General features: G+C 37.6%; 1 protein-coding gene across 1 annotated transcript; it reads left to right on the forward strand.

The window, feature by feature from the left end:
• Positions 1 to 7,399: 7,399 nt before the first annotated feature.
• Positions 7,400 to 18,855, forward strand: LOC107290087 (vomeronasal type-2 receptor 26-like). The gene is made up of 5 exons (XM_029284681.1): positions 7,400 to 7,795; positions 9,394 to 10,254; positions 10,781 to 11,008; positions 13,309 to 13,435; positions 17,957 to 18,855. Exons 1-5 carry the CDS (start codon positions 7,400 to 7,402, stop codon positions 18,853 to 18,855), a joined length of 2,511 nt encoding a protein of 836 aa, XP_029140514.1.
• The last annotated feature ends 2,573 nt before the right edge of the window (positions 18,856 to 21,428 follow it).

Here is a 21,428-nt window from a genome sequence, read left to right on the forward strand (position 1 = left end):
TATTTTCTTGTAGCATCCTTTTCTTAAAGCACATTCATTTTTAATTAATATCTTGTTAGAATAGCTAATAAGAACAAACTCTCAGCAGTCATTGTGAACAAGTCATCAGGCATAGATCATAGGGTATATCTTTGAAATAAAAGAAAAAGAAACTAGAGTGCTAACTGGTGTGGTGGGAAAAAATGAGAAGGCTACCAATGGGTGTGGAGTCAGATTACAGCTGCCTGTGCATCCTTGACTAGCAGTCAGTAGTGCAACACAACAACAACAGAGGAAAAACCTCTTAACCTCTTTTAAATACATTTTGACATTTGGTGACTGTTCCCTACAGTATTCTTGGAGCATTTTCAGGAAGTGGCTTGCCAATTCCTTTTTCCTGTGGCTGAAACATTTGGTCCAAGATAGCCCAACTTTGTGCCAAGGGTAGGAACTCGCCACACCCTGGTTTTTAACCTGGTTACTTAATCAGTGCAACAACTGACTACAACAACAGAGGTTTGCTGCCCTGTGCTGTGTTTGGAAGAGAACACATCTCCCTACAAAATAAACAACATGAAGTAAAGGTGATTTAGGACAGTTGTAGCGTCCCGACAAAATGTGATCTCCTTTTGCAACCTTCTGACAAGCAAAGTCAAGGGGGAAGCCAGATTCACTTAAAAACCATGTTACTAACTTAACAACTACAGTGATTCACTTATCAACTATGGCAATAAAGGTCATAAAATGGGGCAAAATTCACTTCACTGTCTCACTTAGCAACAGAAATTTTGGGCTCAATTGTAGTCATAAGTCAAAGACTACTTATATCTCCCTTGAAATCAGTATGTAATCAGTGTGTGATCTGATTATGTTGAGAATATGCCTCATCTGCTTTGCTCTTTAGATTGCTTAAGGGTGTTTGTGCTGCAAAACTGAACATAGACTGTTGCCATACACAGACAATACCTTATTCTTTTTTAACTATCAAAATCTTTACCCTGATTTGTGGAAACGGTATAGTAATATGGTAAATACTTTCAGTATACAAAAATTGAAATAAGTCTAATATTATATCAACATTAAAAGTGCCCTAATAATTTTTTTATTAGATTAAAAGGTTGTATTAAATACTTGAAGATAATTATTTTTGCAGGACTCTTAGTAAGGCCTTCTCGATAGTACTACTCTCCTACAGAATAGCTTGCCTTTTTCTGTAGGAGCCAATACCTCACTGATGGATTTCTGCAGAAATATGAAGAAAGTCTTTGTGTGAGGGGTCCGTGGTGCTCTCTGAGCTTGCTTGTTTTCTTGAAAACATTTCATTACCCAAACTAGGTAACATCATTAGTGCTAGTAAGGAGTGCTTGGGTTTGCAGAATATAGACTGGCTCTTTTCCTACCCCCCTCTGTCAGCTCTACCTCTTAATGGTCTTGAACATCCAAACATTGAAGTTTTCTCTTGCTGTGGGAAGAGTACTGCTGAGATGCTTGCCTTTGAGTTGGAGTTTCTTTTCCCCACATCTTTGCTGTACTCTGGACTTGATTCTTTTTCTCCACACACATGCTTGTTTTCAGTTTCCTTTTTATAAAGCTCTCCAGTTAAGGAGAGGCTGGGACTATTTAAACTCTCTTTCCTAAGTAGCACCAAAGCTCTGAATCCCAGTAGGGAAAAAAATGCCTGCTCACTCTAGGTCATGAGTTCACTCTTGCACATATACATGCATACATTTATCCATTAAGATATATTAAATAAAAGGAGATATCAAGGGATGAGTGAAGATGCCTATGAGTCCACCAGGAAGAATAAATTTAAATGGATATAGGTTCCAGATTGGTATATATTAGGGTTTTTAAGAAAAAGTATTGGGATGAAAATGCAATTGGACATGTACCGTACTTTTAGTAGTTCAATGGGGGAGTTGTTCTTTCTCACATCCTATGCCAAGGACATTGGGCTACAAGCATACTCCACAGTTCTTGGTCCACATCAACAATCTCCTCATTCTTCCACTTAAGGGTGATGTTTTTCAGATCTTCCTGAAATGTTTGGCACCAGGTTTTCTTTTTTCTTCCTCTTTTTCTCTGACCATTTGGTGGTATCCAAATGATTGTAGTCTTTGTTAGATGTTGCCCACTCATGCGGAGCACATGTCTGGCAAAGCACATTCTTATTCAGCAACTGGAGATCCTAGCAAATACTTGTGACTTCATTCCCTTAATTCTTATCTTGAAAATATTTTTATATCAAACTAGTTCTTACTATATATTGTTGCGCATAAAAGTCTTAAATGCTTATATACAAATGCTCAAAGCTTGGGGAACAAACAGGGCGAACTAGAAGCAACAGTACACGAGGGAGAGTATGACATAGTTGGCATAAACAGAAACCTGGTGGGACAAAACCCATGAATGGAATGGACTGATGGAGGGATACAAATTGTTCAAAAGAAACAGGTCTACAAAAAGAGGAGGGGGAGTACACTACATGTAAGAGAACACTACATATCTACAGAAATGCAAATGATCCAAGATAAAATCTCTACAGAATGTATATGGGTCAATATAAAAGAGAAAAAAAGTGACATTACCATAGATGTATATTACAGGCCACCCAACCAATCAGAAGAAATAGATGAACTCTTTGCCAACCAGTTAACAAATGTATATAGGAAGCATACCACGGTAGTAATGGGAGACTTCAACTATCCAGATATCAAGCGGGAGACAAACTCTGCAATGAGCAGGAGATCAAACAGATTCCTAATCAACCTAGATGATAACTTTGTCATCCAAAAGGTGGAGGAGGGAACTAGACGTAAAGCCATACTGGACTTAATTCTAACTAATAGAGAAGAAGTGATAGAGGGAGTTGAAGTTGCTGGAACCTTGGGCAAAAGTGACCATGTCATACTGGAATTTAGTATAATGCAAACACTAGCAACAGAAAAAAATCCAACCAATGTCTTGAACTTCAAAAGAGCTGACTTTAACAAACTCAGAGAGAACCTAGGAAAGATCCCATGGATGAAAATCCTAAAGGGGAAAACAACCCAAGAAGTGTGGGAAACTCTGAAAAATGTGATCATAAAAGCTCATATCAGCACAATACAACTGAAAAAGAAAAACAAGAAATTCAAGAAGAAACCAGCATGGCTGCACAAAGATCTCTCCGAAAAACTGAAAGACAAAAAGGAAAAATACAAAAAATGGAAAGAGGGGCACATAACTAAGGCTGATTATCAGCAGACAGCCAGAACATGCAAAGATGAAGTCAGGAAAGCAAAGGCTCAGAACGAACAAAGACTTGCAACAGAAATCATGGATAATAAAAAAAAAGTTTCTTCTAACATATTAACAACAAGAAAAACGTCAAGGAAACTGTAGGTCCACTAAAGACAGAAGATGGCAAGGAAATAACAGGCAACACGGAGAAATCAGAGCTGCTTAACTCATACTTCGCACAAATAGAAACTATAGCCCAACATACCCCCCCCAAAAAAGCACTGCAAAAGACAAATTAGAAACAAAAACTAAAATAAGCAAGAAAATGGTAAGAGAACACCTATCCGGCCTTGATGAATATAAATCATTGTGGCCTGACAGATTACATCCCAGAGGTCTGAAGGAGCTGGCAGCTGTTATCTCAGAACTACATCTTTCAAAAATCCTGGAACACCGAGGAAGTACCTGAAGATTGGAAAAGGGCTGATGTGGTTTCCATCTTTAAGAAAGGGGGGGGAAATGGACGCAGGAAATTACAGACCAACCAGTTTAACATCAATACCTGGGGAGATCCTAGAAAAGATAACCAAAAAACAGATCTGCAAACAACTAGAACAAACAAAGTTATACTGTAACTAGTAGCCAGCATGGGCTTTTAAAAAGCAGATCATGCCAAACCAATCTTATTTCATTCTTCGACAAGGTAACTAAAATAATAGACCAGTGAAATACTGTGGATGTAGTATACTTAGACTTCAGTAAGGCATTTGATAAAGTAGACCACAACCTACTCTTTGGTAAGATAGAAAAAGGTGGAATAGACAACATCATCACCAGATGGATCTGTAGCTGGCTAGCAAACCATACTCAACAAATAGTCCTCAATGGCACTACATCCACATGGAGAGAAGTAAGCAATGGGGTACCACAAGGTTCCATCTTAGGCTCAGTACTCTTCAATATCTTCATCAATGACTTCGATGAGGGAATTGAAGGGGAACTCATCAAATTTGCATATGACACCAAACTGGCAGGAGTAGCCAACAGCCCAGAAGACAAACTCAGGATCCAAAAAGATCTTGACAAACTTGAACAATGGGCCCTATCCAACAAAATGAGTTTCAATGTGGAGAAAAGCAAAGTTTTACATTTAGGCATGAAAAATCAAAGGGACAAGTACAGATTGGGCAAGACCTGGCTTAAAAACAGTAACCGTGAGAGGGACCTTGGAGTTCTAGTGAACAATCACTTAACCATGAGCCAGCAGTGTGCAGCAGCAGGCAGAAAAGCTAATACAATCCTGGGTTGTATAAACAAAGACATAGAATCAAGATCATGCAAGATATTAGTACTGCTTTATAAAACCCTAATGAGACCACACTTGGAATACTGCAGCCAGTTTTGGTCACCATATCACAAAAAAGATGTCGAGAGTTTGAAAAAAATCAGAGAAGAGCAACTAAGATGATCAAAGGCCTGGAGACTAAAACATATGAAGAATGGCTGCAGGATTTGGGTTTGGCTAGTCTAAAGAAAAGAGGAAATAGGGGAGACATGATAGCAGTATTCCAGTATTTGAGGGGCTGCCATAAAGAAGAGGGGGTCACATTATTCACCAAAGCACCAGAGGGCAGGACAAGAAACAATGGTTGGAAACTGATCAAAGAGAGAAGCAACCTGGAATTAAGGAGAAACTTCCAGGCAGTGAGGACAATTAACCAGTGGAACAGCTTGCCTCCAGAAATCGTGGGCACTCCATCACTGGAGATTTTTTTAAAAAGAGACTAGATAGTCACTTGTCTGAGATGGTATAGGTTCTCCTGCTTGAGCAGGGGGCTGGATTATAAGACCTCCAAGGTCCCTTCCAGCAGCTAGTTCCACTGATTAATTGTTCTAACTGTTAGGAAATTTCTCCTTAGTTCTAGGTTGCTTCTCTCCTTTGATTAGTTTCCATCCATTGCTTCTTGTCCTGCTTTCAGGTGCTTTGGAGAATACCTTGGCTCCCTCTTCATTGTGGCAACCCCTGAAATATTGGAAAACTGTGTGTCCTTCTCTTCATTAAACTAGACATACCCAATTCCAGCAACCGTTCTTTATATGTTTTAGCCTCCAGTCCTCTGATCATCTTTGTTGCTCTTCTCTGTACCCTTTCTAGAGTCTCAACATCTTTTTTACATTGTAGTGACTAAAACTGGATCTGGTTTTCCAGTTTTGGAAAATGTGGTCTTACCAAGCCTTTATAAAGTGATATTCCAAATGTGGTCTTACCAAGCCTTTATAAAGTGATATTAACTTTATAATTTCACATGCTCTTGATTCTATCCCTCTGTTAAAGCAGCCTAGAACTGTGTTGACTTTTTTGGTAGCTGTAGGATACTGCTGGTTCATATTTAAGTGATTGTCCACTAGGACTCCAAGATCCCTCTCACAATTACCACTATTGAGCCAGGGAACCACCTATATTCTACCTGTGCATTTGGTTTTCTTGCCTAAATGTAGAACTGTATTTTTTTCACCATTGAATTTCATTTTGTTAGATAGCACCCAATGTTCAAGTCTGTCAAGATCCTTCTGTATCACTTCCTACCTGAGTAAGAGGAAAAAAAACTTTTCAACTCAGAAAAACGTTGCTTCTCCAGCAGTTCCATAAGGAATCAAACTTTGATAACTTAAATTCTTGTTTATCTATCTTAATGACTGTGTTTAATTCTGTTGCTTTTCCAGATCCCTGTGGGTTTCAGTGAACCTTATAATTAAGATTGATGAAGAGTGTTATTTTCCCATACCATTTCCAAAGTCCAAGATTCAGACTTCAGCAACCACGATTGAAGACCAGTTACTATTAATTGCAGAAATGCTGTGCTATAGAAGTAAAAGAATTTTTTGATATCCAGAGCATGGATATCATTTTACTGATCTTGCTGCTAGTGCTGCTTCCTCACATAGTCTGCAAGTCTTGTAGGTGCAGCATCACCCATCCATACTCTTCATATCCTAAATACCAACAACTAGGAGATTTCATTGTTGGTGGCATTGCTTCTCAGACTGGCATCATCCCAAAAGAAGTCCTCTTCACTGAAACCCCCTCACCAGTATTGCCAGAAGAGTTTGTGTAAGAAACTGGATAATTGCTTCATTTTTCAATCAGTTTGGTCACCGGTTTAAGCAAAATGAGAAATGTTGAGAAATGCTTTGCCTGGGTGATAGTAAGATGCTGAGGAAAGATCATCTGAGGAAGAATATATTATGGCAGATATTCAGAATTCTAAAGCAGCATTCCTCAAATTCAGGAAACCTCCCCCCCCCCTCCAAAGTGTAGCCTTTAACTGTCATAATTCTTTGAAATATCTAGCCAGCTGAGAAACCCTGGGAATTGACTCCATTCTTGCAGGGAAGCCACATTGGGGAAAGCTGGTTTCAGGACTAACTTCTTTCTATTTCACTTTCACTATCTTCCTTTCACTGTTTTTCACCTGCCAAATCTCTTCATTAAGCCAGTTTCATCCTTGACAACCTTCATGCATGGTCTTGATCATGTTTGGTCTGTTATGCTTTTATTTTGCAGATTTTTTGATAATTTCTTCTTCAATGAAACATTAAACATTAAAACATTGTAATTTTCCTGTTTTTTCAAAGAATGATCAATAAATTTATCTCCTTCATCCTTCAAATGTTAAAGATAGTCACTGTTTTATTTGTATAGCTTTCATCTAAGTCACAATTTTTAAAATTGCTTTCAGTTCTATCACAGATCTATTACTTTACAAAATAATTAAACTCACCATATATAATCTCGTCATCTCTATCGTTTTGCAAATCAAGAATAATCCAGACATTTGTATTATGGATATCTGTATTTGTCTGGATATTAAGGTAAACATGAATGTGAATTTGCATATTTTTTTTAAAATTATGTACATCTGGCAAATTTGCAAGTAAAAATTATTTGGACAAATGTATATAAAAATACTATACAGAATTCTAAGGTTATTTTTAATATAAAATCTCAGAATAGTTTGGAATTGGATACCACGACTTACAAAAAAAGAAACATTTTGAAGAACCTAAAATTCACATATTTTCCTTCCCTAATGTGCATGGTGGGGAAAAAATCCAAATATAGTAGGCAAGTAGTGTGCAAAAATGTAAATCATCTCCATGCATATTAACAGTAAATGCAGGTGGCTATGAGTTTACAATGTCAGAAAAATGGTGCAGCCAGCCTGCTGAATTCCTCATTAAAACACAAAAGCTGTTCAATATGGAATGGCCTTCTGATATGGAATGCAACTTTCATTGTAGCTTAATTCCTAAGAATTACCAGCACATCCTGGCTATGGCATTTGCAGTTAAGGAGATCAATGAAAACCCACAGATCTTACCCAATCTCACCTTAGGTGTCTGCATCTATGATAGTTGTGATAATGCCCAAAAAACTTACCAGTCCACCCTGCAACTTCTATCATCAGTGGAGGAATTGGTCCCCAACTATGTATGTAACATCCAGAATGATGTAGTAGCTGTTATTGGAGGACCTGATGCACAAATTTCTCTTCATGTGGCAACTATTTTGGATACCTATAAGAAACCACAGGTGAGATATATTTTTCTACCTGTATGCCAACTTAACATACCAAGAAATGGTATTATGTACTTTTAGATATTTCATAAACTTTTTGTTGTTGTTTATGTATTCTATCTCTTATACAGTCAAACTGGTTTATTTTACTTCTAATTAATTAAAGAAGCTAACTATGGCTTATGGCATCAAAGATAATGTATTGCATTTGACAGTTGTATTCTGTGTTTAAGTTTGATCTTAATTATAATTTTATCAGGGCAAATCTATTGATTGGGAGAGCATGATAAATAAATAATATATAGATCTGCTGAATGTTTTGTGGGTCTTTTTTAGTCAAGGTGCCAAGCTTTTCAATAACTATTAATATTAATTAGCACTAGAGTACAAATTTGCCAGATTTAATCTTGGGTTCAAGATTTACTGATTGCCAATATCAATTTAAATTTGCAAGATTAATAAGAGATATATGTTGCATCTCTTATACTATTGGGAAACATGTATGAACTGAGTTTTGGGAAGGATTGGGCTTCTGAATACTATTTTGAGTCCCTCCTACCCACCCACCATCCATCACTGCTCTCATCCACCCCAAAAAAAAAGGTTCAGGAAAAGGAATTAGGGAAATGTATGTCTTGGGGAGGGATTTTAAATTCTTTGTTCAAGCTCAGTATAATTTCAACTTTTTATTCAAACCTCAGACTTGTTCATAAAATTAGTTATTTAAAAAACTGTCCTATAAGAATATTTTTAAAATCTCTCCAATATATTTTCATGGAACAAACATTTGTAGATTTTTCTTGTCTAATTCCTTTGCAGTTTCTCTGACCCATGATCTGAACAATTATTAATTGTAATTGTAATTATTCTTTTGGGGCATACTATAATTAACAAGAGTTTAGAATTCAGCTTTTTAAAATGAAGTTTTATTTTATTTTCACTTGTAATATTTGTTATCTTCCAAAAAGGGAGAGAAAGGCTGAATTCTTTACATAGAATTCTTCTATGGTAATGGCCAGGAGATTACACAATTGGAATTACTTTTACCTTTTGTGTTTTGACCTTTTAACTGTCAGAAAAGAAGTACAAGGTGTGATAATTTATCTGTGTCATACATCAGGGTTAGGGGATGGTCAACAGGTAATGTATCCCCAGGATATTTTTACAAAAAAGTAAATTACTTATAGTGGAGGTTATTTCTGCAAGTTCTAATCTATAAAAATGTATAAGATGCAACAAAGTCAGAAAATCCAAGGAATACACACACACACACACAAACGCCACATTTGGCATCTCTTCAAATTACTCCAAAATAACATGTGGATTTTATAGATTAAATCAATTCAGTGATTCAATTCAGTTAGAAGGAATGGTTCAAATGACCCATAGGATTTATGGAGAAATGAAGTATATAGGAAATTTAGTAACATCATTTCAAATAGCAATGTTGAAATTGTTATATATGAATGAACACCAACATGACCCCAGCTGGGAAGTGGCCATATATCAAAGAAATAAATAGTATGAGTTTGCTAATATAATCTATGCAGATTGTGATAATAGTTGAAAGTACTATATACATGTGTCCATTATTTTTATCCACTTCTATCTAGCTAATTTATGGATTCCCTCCCCTTATGAATGATAAAACTCCAGGCCTTACTTTCTACCAGATGGTTCCCCCAGAACCACTTCAATATGCAGGAATTATCTCACTGCTCTTGCATTTCAAATGGATCTGGATTGGGTTTCTTATCATGGACAATGATCATGGAGAAAAAATGGCTCAAACTATGATTCCACTTCTTTCCAAAAAGGGGATTTGTTATTCTTTTATTGAAAGAATCCCAAAATTTAGTGATATTACTAAACTTGATGGTATGATTCGGCAGGGGGTAAAAGTATATGAACATATCATGAGTAGTAAAGCTAATGCATTTCTGATTTATGGAGAATCTTTCTCCGTGATGTTCTTGAGGTGGTTACAATATATGCCAAAGCTGGAACCAGTGAAAAGTAAACCAAAAGGTATTGTGTGGATAATGACAGCCCAGATGGAATTCACTTCATCAGCTTTTCAACTCCATTGGGATACAGATATAATCCATGGGGCCCTTTCCTTGTCAATGCACTCTGCTGAGCTACCGGAATTCAAATCATTTATTCAGAAAAAAAATCCCTACAGTGCAAAGGAAGATGGCTTCATCAGTCTGTTCTGGCAAGAAGCTTTCAACTGTGTTTTTCCTAATATGGCAATGAGTGATGTGTCTGACAATATTTGCAATGGAACAGAGGATTTGAAGAGCCTTCCTGGATCTCTTTTTGAAATGAAAATGACTGGTCATAGTTACAGCAGTTACAATGCTCTGTATGCTATAGCTAATGCTTTACATGCTCTGTCCTCTTTTAAACATAAACACAAAGTTATGGCAGAGAGAGAAGGAGGAAGGATACATAATCAAGGCTTCTGGCAGGTAATGGCACCACCCTCATCTGATGGAGCATCATGTACGTAAGTGTGATGGCAAAACTAGGTCTGAATTTCAGTAGGTTTCCCATCTCTTAGCAATGTAACAAATGCTCAGAATTTTATCAGAATCCTTTTTAATTATTACTGAAAATACGATATAAATACAATACTGCACACTGATTTGTGCTGGGCACTTTTAGGATTTTAATGGCATATCTATTAATATGATTATAATAAACACATGTTTAACTCTAGAATTTAGATATTTTTGATGTAATAGAATCAAATTACTTTTCTATTAACCACCATTCTGATTTTGTGGTAAACTTAAGGGAATAGTAATGTAATTCGTTCTTTTGTTTCTTCCCTAATGCACACCAATCTGGCTTCTCCCACTGAGCCTTATAAATGATTTCCAGTCAGAGAGAGAGAGAGAAGTCTAGAATGTTCTTTTATGGTTATCTTCAAAAGAAAATACCATCATGAAGAGGAAAATGTTCTCAAAACTGGCATTTAATTTTTTGCTCTAGCTCAATTATTTTCTGAGGGGCATTTCTTTTAACAACAGTGCTGGAGATCTGGTTTCTTTTGATCAGAATGGAATAGTAGCAGCTGGATTTGATATCATCAACTGGATTGCCTTCCCAAACAAATCATTTTTTCATGTGAAAGTTGGGAAGGTAAATCACTTGGCTCCTCCAGATGAACTTTTAACCATTAATGAAAAGGTCATTACATGGCACAGTTGGTTTAACCAGGTAGGATCTAATTACTGGCCTAATAATCAGATCTAAATATCATGATTTTGAATTATGTGTCTCTATTATGATATGGAAATTCCTCATGTTCAACAGTCTCTTGAAAAGGTAGATGAATTAATTTTAGTATATGAATTTATATAATAATTGCCCCTCTACAAATGTCTGCCCCTCTACAAATGTCTACCCTAATTGCCAGGGTTTTCTCTTTATTATGTAAAAATTGTTGGAAGACTATGACTCTAGATGATGAACAACAATTAAAATTAATCATAAAAAGAACAAGAAACATAACACATCACAGAAAAAGATAGCACATCTGTCAATATCCATAATTTCCCTAAAGATGGATTTATATGAAGTCCTGATCCAATGCCAAAAACCATTTCTGACACTTCACAGAAAGCCATCAAGTAACTTACTGTCTATTCTACAATTCTACAATTTTGAGAATGCTTGCTTCCCAGGATTCTTTGCTGGAAAGGAAAATATTTAGGTCATGTGGAAAATTAAATATTCAGATACTTTTACATTTCCTAAATTAAAGTTTAGGGAAAAGTGAACTTCCCTCATGAAAGAGAATTCACATTAGTGGATATTATTTGTTGTTTGTGTACCATATTAACTATCATTTCTGTTTTCTCTCTTATTTCATTTATTGTGGAAACTGTCCTTCATGTTTATGTTTTGCTGAGATGTAATTTCTGTACCATGGTTTCTTGAAAATTCCAGTTCCAATAGAATTAGATGGTAAAGAAAAAGGATATAACTAAATTGTTCACTGTATTAGTTTTTCTCCTTTTAAATTTTAAAGAAATATATTTGGGGAGGCATATTTGCTTATCAGGGATTTGCTGCTATTTCACATTTCTTAGAACATATTTACTTGCTAGAATCAGGAAATTCCCTTTCATCAGGAATGGGTTTTGTTTCTTTCTAGTCAAGTCTGGTAGCAATTTATTGGGGTTAAACAATCCAGGACTGTTAACAATTGAGATTGAAAAATTCAGAGTTGTTGAAAATGGTCATCTCTAACATCAGAAATTGGCCATCAAATCAAAAGGTCACATGTGAAATGGATGGCTATATAAATATAAAACATAAAATGGATAAGTATTGTGAACCCCAAGAAACAATCAAATTGATGAATTAGGAATTATGTGGTACTTGTGCTTAACCCTCTACTCTTTGCAATTGATACCATCACCCATTAGGCCAAAGTAGAGAGATTATAGCATCAATAGTTCTCTTATAAATTGGATATGCCTGTAAACTACTTCTCTTTAAATCTACTAAAAAGTGTAATTAATGTTTATGCTAAAATTTTAAGTAAGGAATTGATGAATGGGACATTCCTAGAAGACATCTTGGTGGATGAACAGGCTAATGTTTAAAGTGATGTGTCATCCATACTGCAAATATTATTAATGCAACAGCACTGGTTATAAAATTATGCTACAAAATTTAGAAAGCAATGTGCTGTACTTCTTAATCTCAAAAGCATATTTGATTTAATTTCTAAAGAGACATTTTTGCATAAATTTATTCACTACATCCAGTAGCCACAGTTTTTTATTTTATTAATAAACATAATGAATTAAAATCCCAATTTAAAATGAAACTTAGAATATCAAATCATACAAGGGTAAATATTTCTGTAGTTGAATACAATTTTCCTAGTTTCTGTGAATAGATGCATACAATTTAACAGGGTTCTTTGAAGTCCAGGAAAAAAACAGAATGGTATTTTGAATGCATATATGCAAATTGATAAGGATCAGAAATAGACTTATTGGCTCAAAGAGACATTTTGAACAGATCAAGTAAGCATCTTGCTGTTGATTCATAAAACATTGTTTTTTGTTGAGGGCTTATATTGCCTCTTTCAATTCTATGGTTCTTATAATCTTCCCCAATTGGATATATATGGAAAAGCTGAGAAGTTTACCTATTTGTTATGGATTGCAGTTATTCAAACTTACATTTCTAAAGGAACAAAAACCTATATATTTTTAAACAAAGACATACTTTATTGTAGGTGAAAATACATTTAGATGTGAACATTTGGGAGAAAATAATTCACAAGTTACAATTTTAAGGCAACTTGTCACCTTAGTATGCAGAGTGAAAACATGCAAAAGTGATATGGCTACGAAATAGAGCAATTTATCCATCTGTAGCAATAATTTCTAGTGTATCAACTAAGTCATCTTGAGTAAGCCCTTTGAACTTAAATAAGTGTCAAATTGTAGCCTTTCTTGTATCATTCTCTAATGTAAAACATTCCTCTTTCATTTTAGGTGAGACCTCTTTCTGTGTGCAGTGATAGCTGCTATCCTGGTTTCAGCAAAAAAGTGAAGGAAGGAGAGCCATTTTGCTGCTATGACTGCATTCCCTGCCCAGAAGGGAGAATTTCAACTGAGAATGGTAATTGTCTCCTGTTTGTTCAAAGTAAATTCAGACAATAAAAGAATAATATAATGTAACAAGTAGATTTTTAAAAAAGCATTTTTAAGATGTGAGGATTAAAAACTTCTATTTACCAGAATGTCAAGCTGTCTCAATGCATTAACAACAGAGATTACCTAATTTTGTATGTATGTATGTATGTATGTAGGTATGTATGTATGTAGGTATGTAGGTATGTAGGTATGTATACAGAGACAGAGACAGAGACAGAGACAGAGAGACAGACAGAGAGAGAGAGACAGACAGTGTGCGTGTGAGAGAGAGAGAGACAATGTGTGTGTGTGAGAGAGAGAGAGTTAGAGAGAGAGAGAGAGAGAGAGAGAGAGAGAGAGAGAGAGAGAGAGAGAGAGAGAGAGAGAGAGAGAGAGAGAGAAGTTGTCAACTTTCTTATAGATCTAACAACTGCCATTAAAGCATCTATCAAATATTATTACTGTCTCTAAATATTCCAAACATTTTTGGATCAGTTTTCTCCAACTTTTTCTCATCTGGAGTCTTTAACATCACTGAAGTAATTTTGAAGGGAACAGAAGATCCTTTAGACCAGACATGTCAAACACAAGGCCCAGGGGCCAGATGCGGCCCGCAAAGTAGTTTCATGTGGCCTGCAAAGCAGTCCTGGAAACAGTGAGGGAACGGCCCCTGTGGCCTTGGCCAGGCCCAGGCCGGCCAGGAGCCAATGTACAATGGTACAAGTGGTGGCCATCTATGCTGAAACACATTCAGTCTTAGCTCCACAAGACTGTCTGGAAACAGCGAGGAACCAGCCCCTGCCGCATTGCTCCGCCCCTGGGTGCATGCCGGGGAGGTGTCACCCTTTGTGAGGAATGAATAAATGCACCATCGCCTGGAAGCGGCCAGCAAATGGCCCTTGCCTACTTCACATATCTGGCTTGATGGCCTTCGGGGGAAGGGTTTCAGCAGGCAGTGGGGCACTCTCCTCACAACACCAATAGATGAGCTGGGTGGCGCAAAACTGAAGAGAAGTGCAATGTTGCCTAGCCCCCAGCCTGCCTGGTCTTGGCAGGCAGTGGGGCACTCTCGTCACAGTGCTGAGAGGCTGAGCTGGGCAGCACAAATCCAAAAAGAAGCATGACGTTGCCCAGCCCCCAGCCTGCCTGGTTTCGGCAGGCAGCGGGGCACTCTCCTCACAGCACCAATAGCTGAGCTGGGTGGCGCAAACCTGATGAGAAGTGCAATGCTGCCTAGCCTCCAGCCTGCCCAGTTTCAGCAGGCAGCAAGATGCAAAGCTGGCGAGCTTCGCACTGCCTGGCTCAACCTCTCAGCGCTGTGAGGAGAGCGCCCCGCTGCTGGCCGAAACCAGGCAGGCTGGGGGCTGGGCAACGTCATGCTTCTTTTTGGATTTGTGCTGCCCAGCTCAGCCTCTCGGCGCTGTGAGGAGAGTGCCCTGCTGCCTACCGGGCAGGCTGGGGGCTGGGCAGCATTGCACAGGTAACATTGATTCTCATGCTGCTCATGGCATCCCCTCCCCCAGAGCCCACCAAATCAGATATGTGAAGTAGGTGAGGGCCATGTGCTGTCCACTTCCAGGCGATGATGCATTTCTTCATTCCTCACAAAGGGTGACACCTCCCCAGCTGCATTTCTTGCCTGTTTTTCTCCCTCCCCCATCTCAAATATTTTCCCGCCAGTCTGTACTTAGGATGAAGGAAGGAAAGAAAAAAGGAAAGAAGGAGAGGGAGGGTCTGAGGGAAGTCCTGCCTTAGTCCTGCCCTGCTGCCCTTTTACCATCCCCTTGTCCCCTCCTCCTGACCTATCCTGGGGGTCTCCCATCCTATTGCTAAGAAAGTCGGGTCTCCTCCCTTGGAGAGGGAATGGGCCTCCCTCTGACTTTGCCCTCGTACCCATCATGAGCAACCTGGCTAAGGAGAGCAAGCACAGCAGCAATAACCTTGAGGAGGAGGTAAGTGCAGCTGGGTGCCCCCTTGGGGAAGTGGGGCTGGGCTTGGTGCTGCAGGTGCTCTAGGGCCAGGCTGGGCATTTGACCTCTGCTGCCCAGGGCTCTGGACAGCCCACACCACCATCCAGCCCCCCTGCATGGCCTGAGAGGAACAGTGAGGCTCTTCCAGTGGACCATGCCTTGGCACTTGCCCTGGTCCCACCCCCTTCTGCCAGAGACCCTCAGATCTGTCTCACTCCTGCCCAGGCCCACACAGGCACCCTTGACGTGAATGATGTAGAGCTGACCACGCCCACCCAATAGGCCACACCCACTCTGTCCATGCCCACCCAGTAGGCCGCACCCACCCTGGCCACACACCCCCACCCCTCCAAGGGCAACCGCAATGCTGATGCAGCCCTCAATGAAATTGAGTTTGACACCCCTGCTTTAGACCAAAAAGGGCATCTAGGAAACAGATTACAAACAGATTACAAAATGACAAGATCAGAACATAATTACTGATTTTATTCAGGTTTTAATTCACATTTCACCCTTAAAGAAATTCCTGAAAAACAGTTCATATTTTATTTAATAAAAGAGTTTCCTGATAAATAGTCGAATAAAGTCCTCATTTATATATGAAGCTATCCATTGGGAACTGCTATGATATTTCATATAGCTTCATTTTAGGTTATGATTCACTTTTTCTGTATTAAATTTGAATCTCAAAATTATAAAATTACAAGTATATTAACATAAGTGAATAAAAGTTTTTAGATATGTAAAATAATAGGATGCGGCATCTTTTAATACCCAATATGATAAGAAATATTTTATTAATTCATTTATTAAACAAATTTGTATAGCACAAGATGTAATAATAATAACAACAACAACAACAACAACAACAACAACAATAATAATAATAATAATAATAATAATAATAATAATAATAATAATAAAAAAGTTGGAAGGGACCTTGGAGGTCATCTAGTCCAACCCCCTGCTCAGGCAGGAAACCCTATACCATTTCAGACAAATGGCTGTCCAGTCTCTTCTTAAAAACTTCCAGTGTTGGAGCATTCACCACTTCTGGGGGCAGGTTGTTCCACTGGTTAATTATTCTAACTGTCAGGAAGTTTCTAGGTTGCTTCTCTCCTTAATCAGTTTCCATCCGTTGCTTCTTGTCCTGCCTTCAGGCGCTTTGGAGAATAGCTTGACTCCCTCTTCTTTGTGGCAACCCCTGAGATACTGGAACACTGCTATCATGTCCCCCCTCATCCTTCTCTTCATTAAACTAGACATACCCAATTCCAGCAACCATTCCTTATATGTTTTAGCCTCCAGTCCCCTAATCATCTTTGTTGCTCTTCTCTGTACTCTTTCTAGAGTCTCAACATCTTTTTACATGTACTTCCTTAACAGATGGGACCTGCAATATATCTTGCCTTCCAATCTTGGTGGGCAGATAGATATATACTGTATAATATAAGTAGTCCTCAAGTTATAACCACAAAGGGGCTTGCCCATTATATCGGTAATTGAGATGGCCATTAAGTGAACTGACTCAATTAATAACCCCCATCACTCTTTCCCCAATACAATTGTTAAACACATATACGAATCATTAAGTGAAACATGGGGGAGCGGGAAGTTCAAGAATGGGAGAGATCATGGGGAGCCAAATGCAGGCACAAGTTAACACTGGGATGCAAATGTTAGCATTTGTGAGGGAAAGCAAACAGAGTGGTTTGCTTTTCCTCATTAATGCTGGTGAAGTTAACACTAGGTTTAGTAAGGAAAACAAACTGCTCCATTGCTTGAGTCCTATAAGCAGCTGTCATTTTCCAAGCTTGTGCTTCCACAATCATGCTGCATATCCACAAACTGCTTAGCTGCCAGGCTGCATGGATTGCTGGGTTGAAGCGGTTTGTGGCTGTACTCAGGAAAAAAGATGGTCACATGTGGTATTGTGCTGAGTGGCCCAACACTAGAGCAGTCTGTACTCCTTCCATATACTGATCTCCTGGACACAGGAAATCTTCAAAAAGTAACTGAGTGATTGACAACCAAGGTAGAAGGGTGAAAAACCCGGTGAGGTGACAAAGCAGGCTCATCACCTGCAGGAATCTAGCAAGGCAGGATGGGGAGGGGGACACATTGCAACATCTCTGTGGTTGGTCATAAGGATGACTAACTGCAGGGGTGCTGTAGAGGATGCAACTTTGAAATTAGGTCATATGTACTACCTTTGGGGGGGTTGTAACTTCAAAAATCCAAATACTGTTAATAGTTTTAAAGTGAAAAAATGATTACATTTACTAAAGCAATTTATCTTTATCACACCTTTTGTCTAATCATATACCAAGCTTCTAATCTTAATATTAAATACAATCTGCAAGAGTTAGAAGGTCATATTGGATATCAGACAAAGCATGATTATATGACATCCATAGGTCTTCCTATATATCCATTAATCAAAATAGCTGCCTAATAGTATAGGCAATAATATGATAACACACTGGTCAGATTTATGATATGCATGAAATACTAACATTATACAACTTCTATTTCAGACAAAAATGAATGTTTCAGATGCCAAGACAAATACTATCCAAACAAGAAAAAGGATTTCTGTATTCCCAAGGTTATAAGTTTCTTGTCTTATGAAGAACCTTTAGGGATCAGTTTAGCATCTCTTGCACTTACCTTTTCTTTATCTACAATCCTTATATTAGGAACATTTATGAGGAACCACAATACTCCCATTGTCAAAGCTAACAACCAGAGCCTGACCTACACACTCCTCATCTCCCTCTTGCTCTGCTTCACTTCAGCACTGCTATTCATTGGTAAACCAGGAAAAGTGGCTTGTCTTCTCCAACAAACAACTTTTGGCATTATCTTTTCAGTGGCTGTTTCTTCTGTCTTGGCAAAAACCATCATGGTAGTTCTGGCTTTCATGGCCACCAAACCAGGATCCAGAATGAGGAAGTGGGTGGGGAAACAATTAACCAATTCCATTGTTGCTTCTTGTTCTCTGATCCAAGCAAGTATATGCATTTTGTGGCTGGCAATGGCTCCCCCATTCCCAGATGTTGATATGTTTTCAGTGACTGACGAAATTATCCTGCAATGTAATGAAGGTTCTGTGATCATGTTTTATTGTGTCCTTGGCTATATGGGTTTCCTGGCTCTTATCAGCTTCATCACAGCTTTTCTTGCCAGGAAATTACCTGACACTTTCAATGAAGCTAAGTTCATCACCTTCAGCATGTTGGTCTTTTGCAGTGTTTGGTTGTCCTTTGTCCCAGCATACCTGAGTTCCAAAGGGAAATACATGGTGGCTGTGGAAATTTTTTCCATCTTAGCCTCTGGTGCTGGGCTTTTGGGTTGCATCTTTTTCCCCAAATGTTATATCATTGTATTCAGGCCTGGCCTAAATATTAGAGAACAACTAATAAGACAAAAATAAGCCTCTCCCTCTATTCTCAATGTTCTTAATTTAGACTTCTTTCTCTGCATGCAATCTAAGATATTTATGGAAAGTTATCAGATTTTGAAATGAACCTGCATGCATTTCATCTCTTCTAATCATTTCTTAAAACTAGTCTTTTTTCAGAATCTTTTCCCAAAGCACATTTATTTTTTAAACTGCTTCACTTCCTATTAGTGGATAGAAGGAAACAAATGGTACTAACAATCTAACAGTCATGAGGAGGTTAGGGCAATAGGACACTTGTTTAGAATTAGTCATAATTAAGTAATCATAAGTCAATTAGAAAGCTATCAATATGAAAAGGTAAACCTAAAAACAAAACCAATAGAAATATCCTGCAATATAACTAAACTGGAACTTTGTTTTTATTCTCCATTCTGGGGCCAACATGGTACTAAGTGAGACAGACCTCACTTAATGATTATTCAAATTTACTACAGACTTCAAAAAAGCTACCTATAACCTCTCCTTGAAGTTCCAACTGCTGCATACAGACTCTGTAGTTACGTGAGTTCATTTTAGGCATTTGGCAACCAGTTTGCATGTATAACTGGTTGCAGCATCCCATTGTCACATGACCATGTATGCATGTCAAATGTACTATAAGATTGGCTGTCAATTTAAAGAAATATGGGCATATCTAGTATAGCTAGCCTGCTGAGTTTACTTACTTCTATTATTCCTGATTAAAACACAAGAGCAGTTAAATCTGGGATATTGTTTAACACAGAATGTCACTTTCATTTTGAGATTATAATCCTATACCCATTACTAGAGGTTAAGTCCTTTGAACTCAGTGGAATTTAGATCTTTAAAGATACATAAACTTAAAATTTTAGCAAATTAAATGATCTGAGAATGCTGAAAGTGAAATTATCAGATAAGAAAGAGAAATATAGACAAATTTTTGAAATAAACCTGCCTAAATAGGCTCCAGCAGAGGAGTAAACTATAAGCAGCAGAGCCGCATTTCTCTTTGGTCTAGCAGGAAAATTACAAACATATTTCATTCTCTTCAAAGCTAGAAATTCCACTGAATCTCCAGTTCTTTCAAATCTCCAAGGTATTTTAAAAGGGACCCAATTCCATCCGACTTCTGACCTCTCTGATTAAATTCAAAGATTCTGTTCAAAGCAGCAATACCTCATAGATTTTATGTAGGAATAAAGGACATGGAAAATTTAGTAACATCTCAAACATAATTTAATTAGCTTTGTTTGTAAAGGGGAAAAACATATTTAAGGTTAAGGAATTTAAGGGCATAATAGAACTCCTCGCCAATGCTTAACTTTAGTCTGCTGTTTCATTTTTAATAGATGTTTATGTGTTTTACAGGATTTACAGTATATAAGGTTTATTAACACTATGTATACACATTCCTATCAATACTTGAAAACACAATAGAGATATGGCTTTTACTATCTTTCCTTCTCTGTAGCTCATTTATGGCTTTGCCATAAAGTTTTGGAGAGATCAGTATCATCATTAAAGAAAGAACTGAATTCTCTCCAGGGTTAGGCTTACTTCACTTATTTACAGACCCAATCCAAAAGCTTAAAAATAAAATTATTTATTTAATTATAGCAGCCAAAACAATAATTGTGCAACCCTGGAAAACTTTAAATAATACAACAGCTAAATTGGGGATTAGCAATTAGCATCTTCAATTGCCACATTAAAAAAAAAATAACAGAGAAAGTTATAGAAATGTTTTATTAAACATGGTTGGATTTTATCATTTATTTTAATAACAATAAATTATAATCTAGTGTGCTTCTTATATAGGATAAAATTTTCACATATAAAATATGTGACTTTTTATTTACATGCTAGGAGATATCTTTCTATATTTTTTTATATTTTTTCCGTATACACGTAATCCTTGATTTATGATCACAATTGAGCCCAAAATTTCTTTTGCTAAGCGAGACCATTGTTAAATTAGTTTTGCTCCATTTTATGACCTTTCTTGCCATAGTTGTCAAGTGATTTATTGCAATTGTTAAGTTAGCAATATGGTTGTTAAGTGAATCCGGCTTCCCCATTGACTTTGCTTGTCATAAGATCGCTAAAGGTGATCACATGATTCCTGGACATTGCAACCATCATAAATATATGTCAATTGCCAATTGTCCAAATTTAGATGACATGACTGTAATTATCCCAGACTCCCAAAAGATTCTTATATCAAAAATTACAAAACAGCTATTTGATTCAAAACCTTGCCTTCCTGATAGATCTTGTCTCACGCTGTAAAGCCTGTATTCTGCCTCCCCCCCAGATGCAAAGTTCACAGCCTGTTGTTATCCTGGCTTTAGTGATAACATTTCTCAGCCTGCTAGCATCCTGTATTTTCTGCCTGTCTTTTAATGATAAACCTCTTCCTGCTTGCCCCATTGTAAAACTTGCATTCCTTTAATGATAAAACATTTGCCTCCTATCATGTAACTGTCAAAAGCCTTTTAAGTAAGACCTTCTTGTGATATCTCTGTTAACATTTGTGCTTCACTGATCCCTGTGATGTTAAGAACTGCCTTCCTGTGAAAACT

This window comes from Protobothrops mucrosquamatus, unplaced genomic scaffold (assembly GCF_001527695.2).
Source record: "Protobothrops mucrosquamatus isolate PMUCROS unplaced genomic scaffold, P.Mucros_1.0 scaffold825, whole genome shotgun sequence".
Lineage (NCBI taxonomy): Eukaryota > Metazoa > Chordata > Lepidosauria > Squamata > Viperidae > Protobothrops > Protobothrops mucrosquamatus.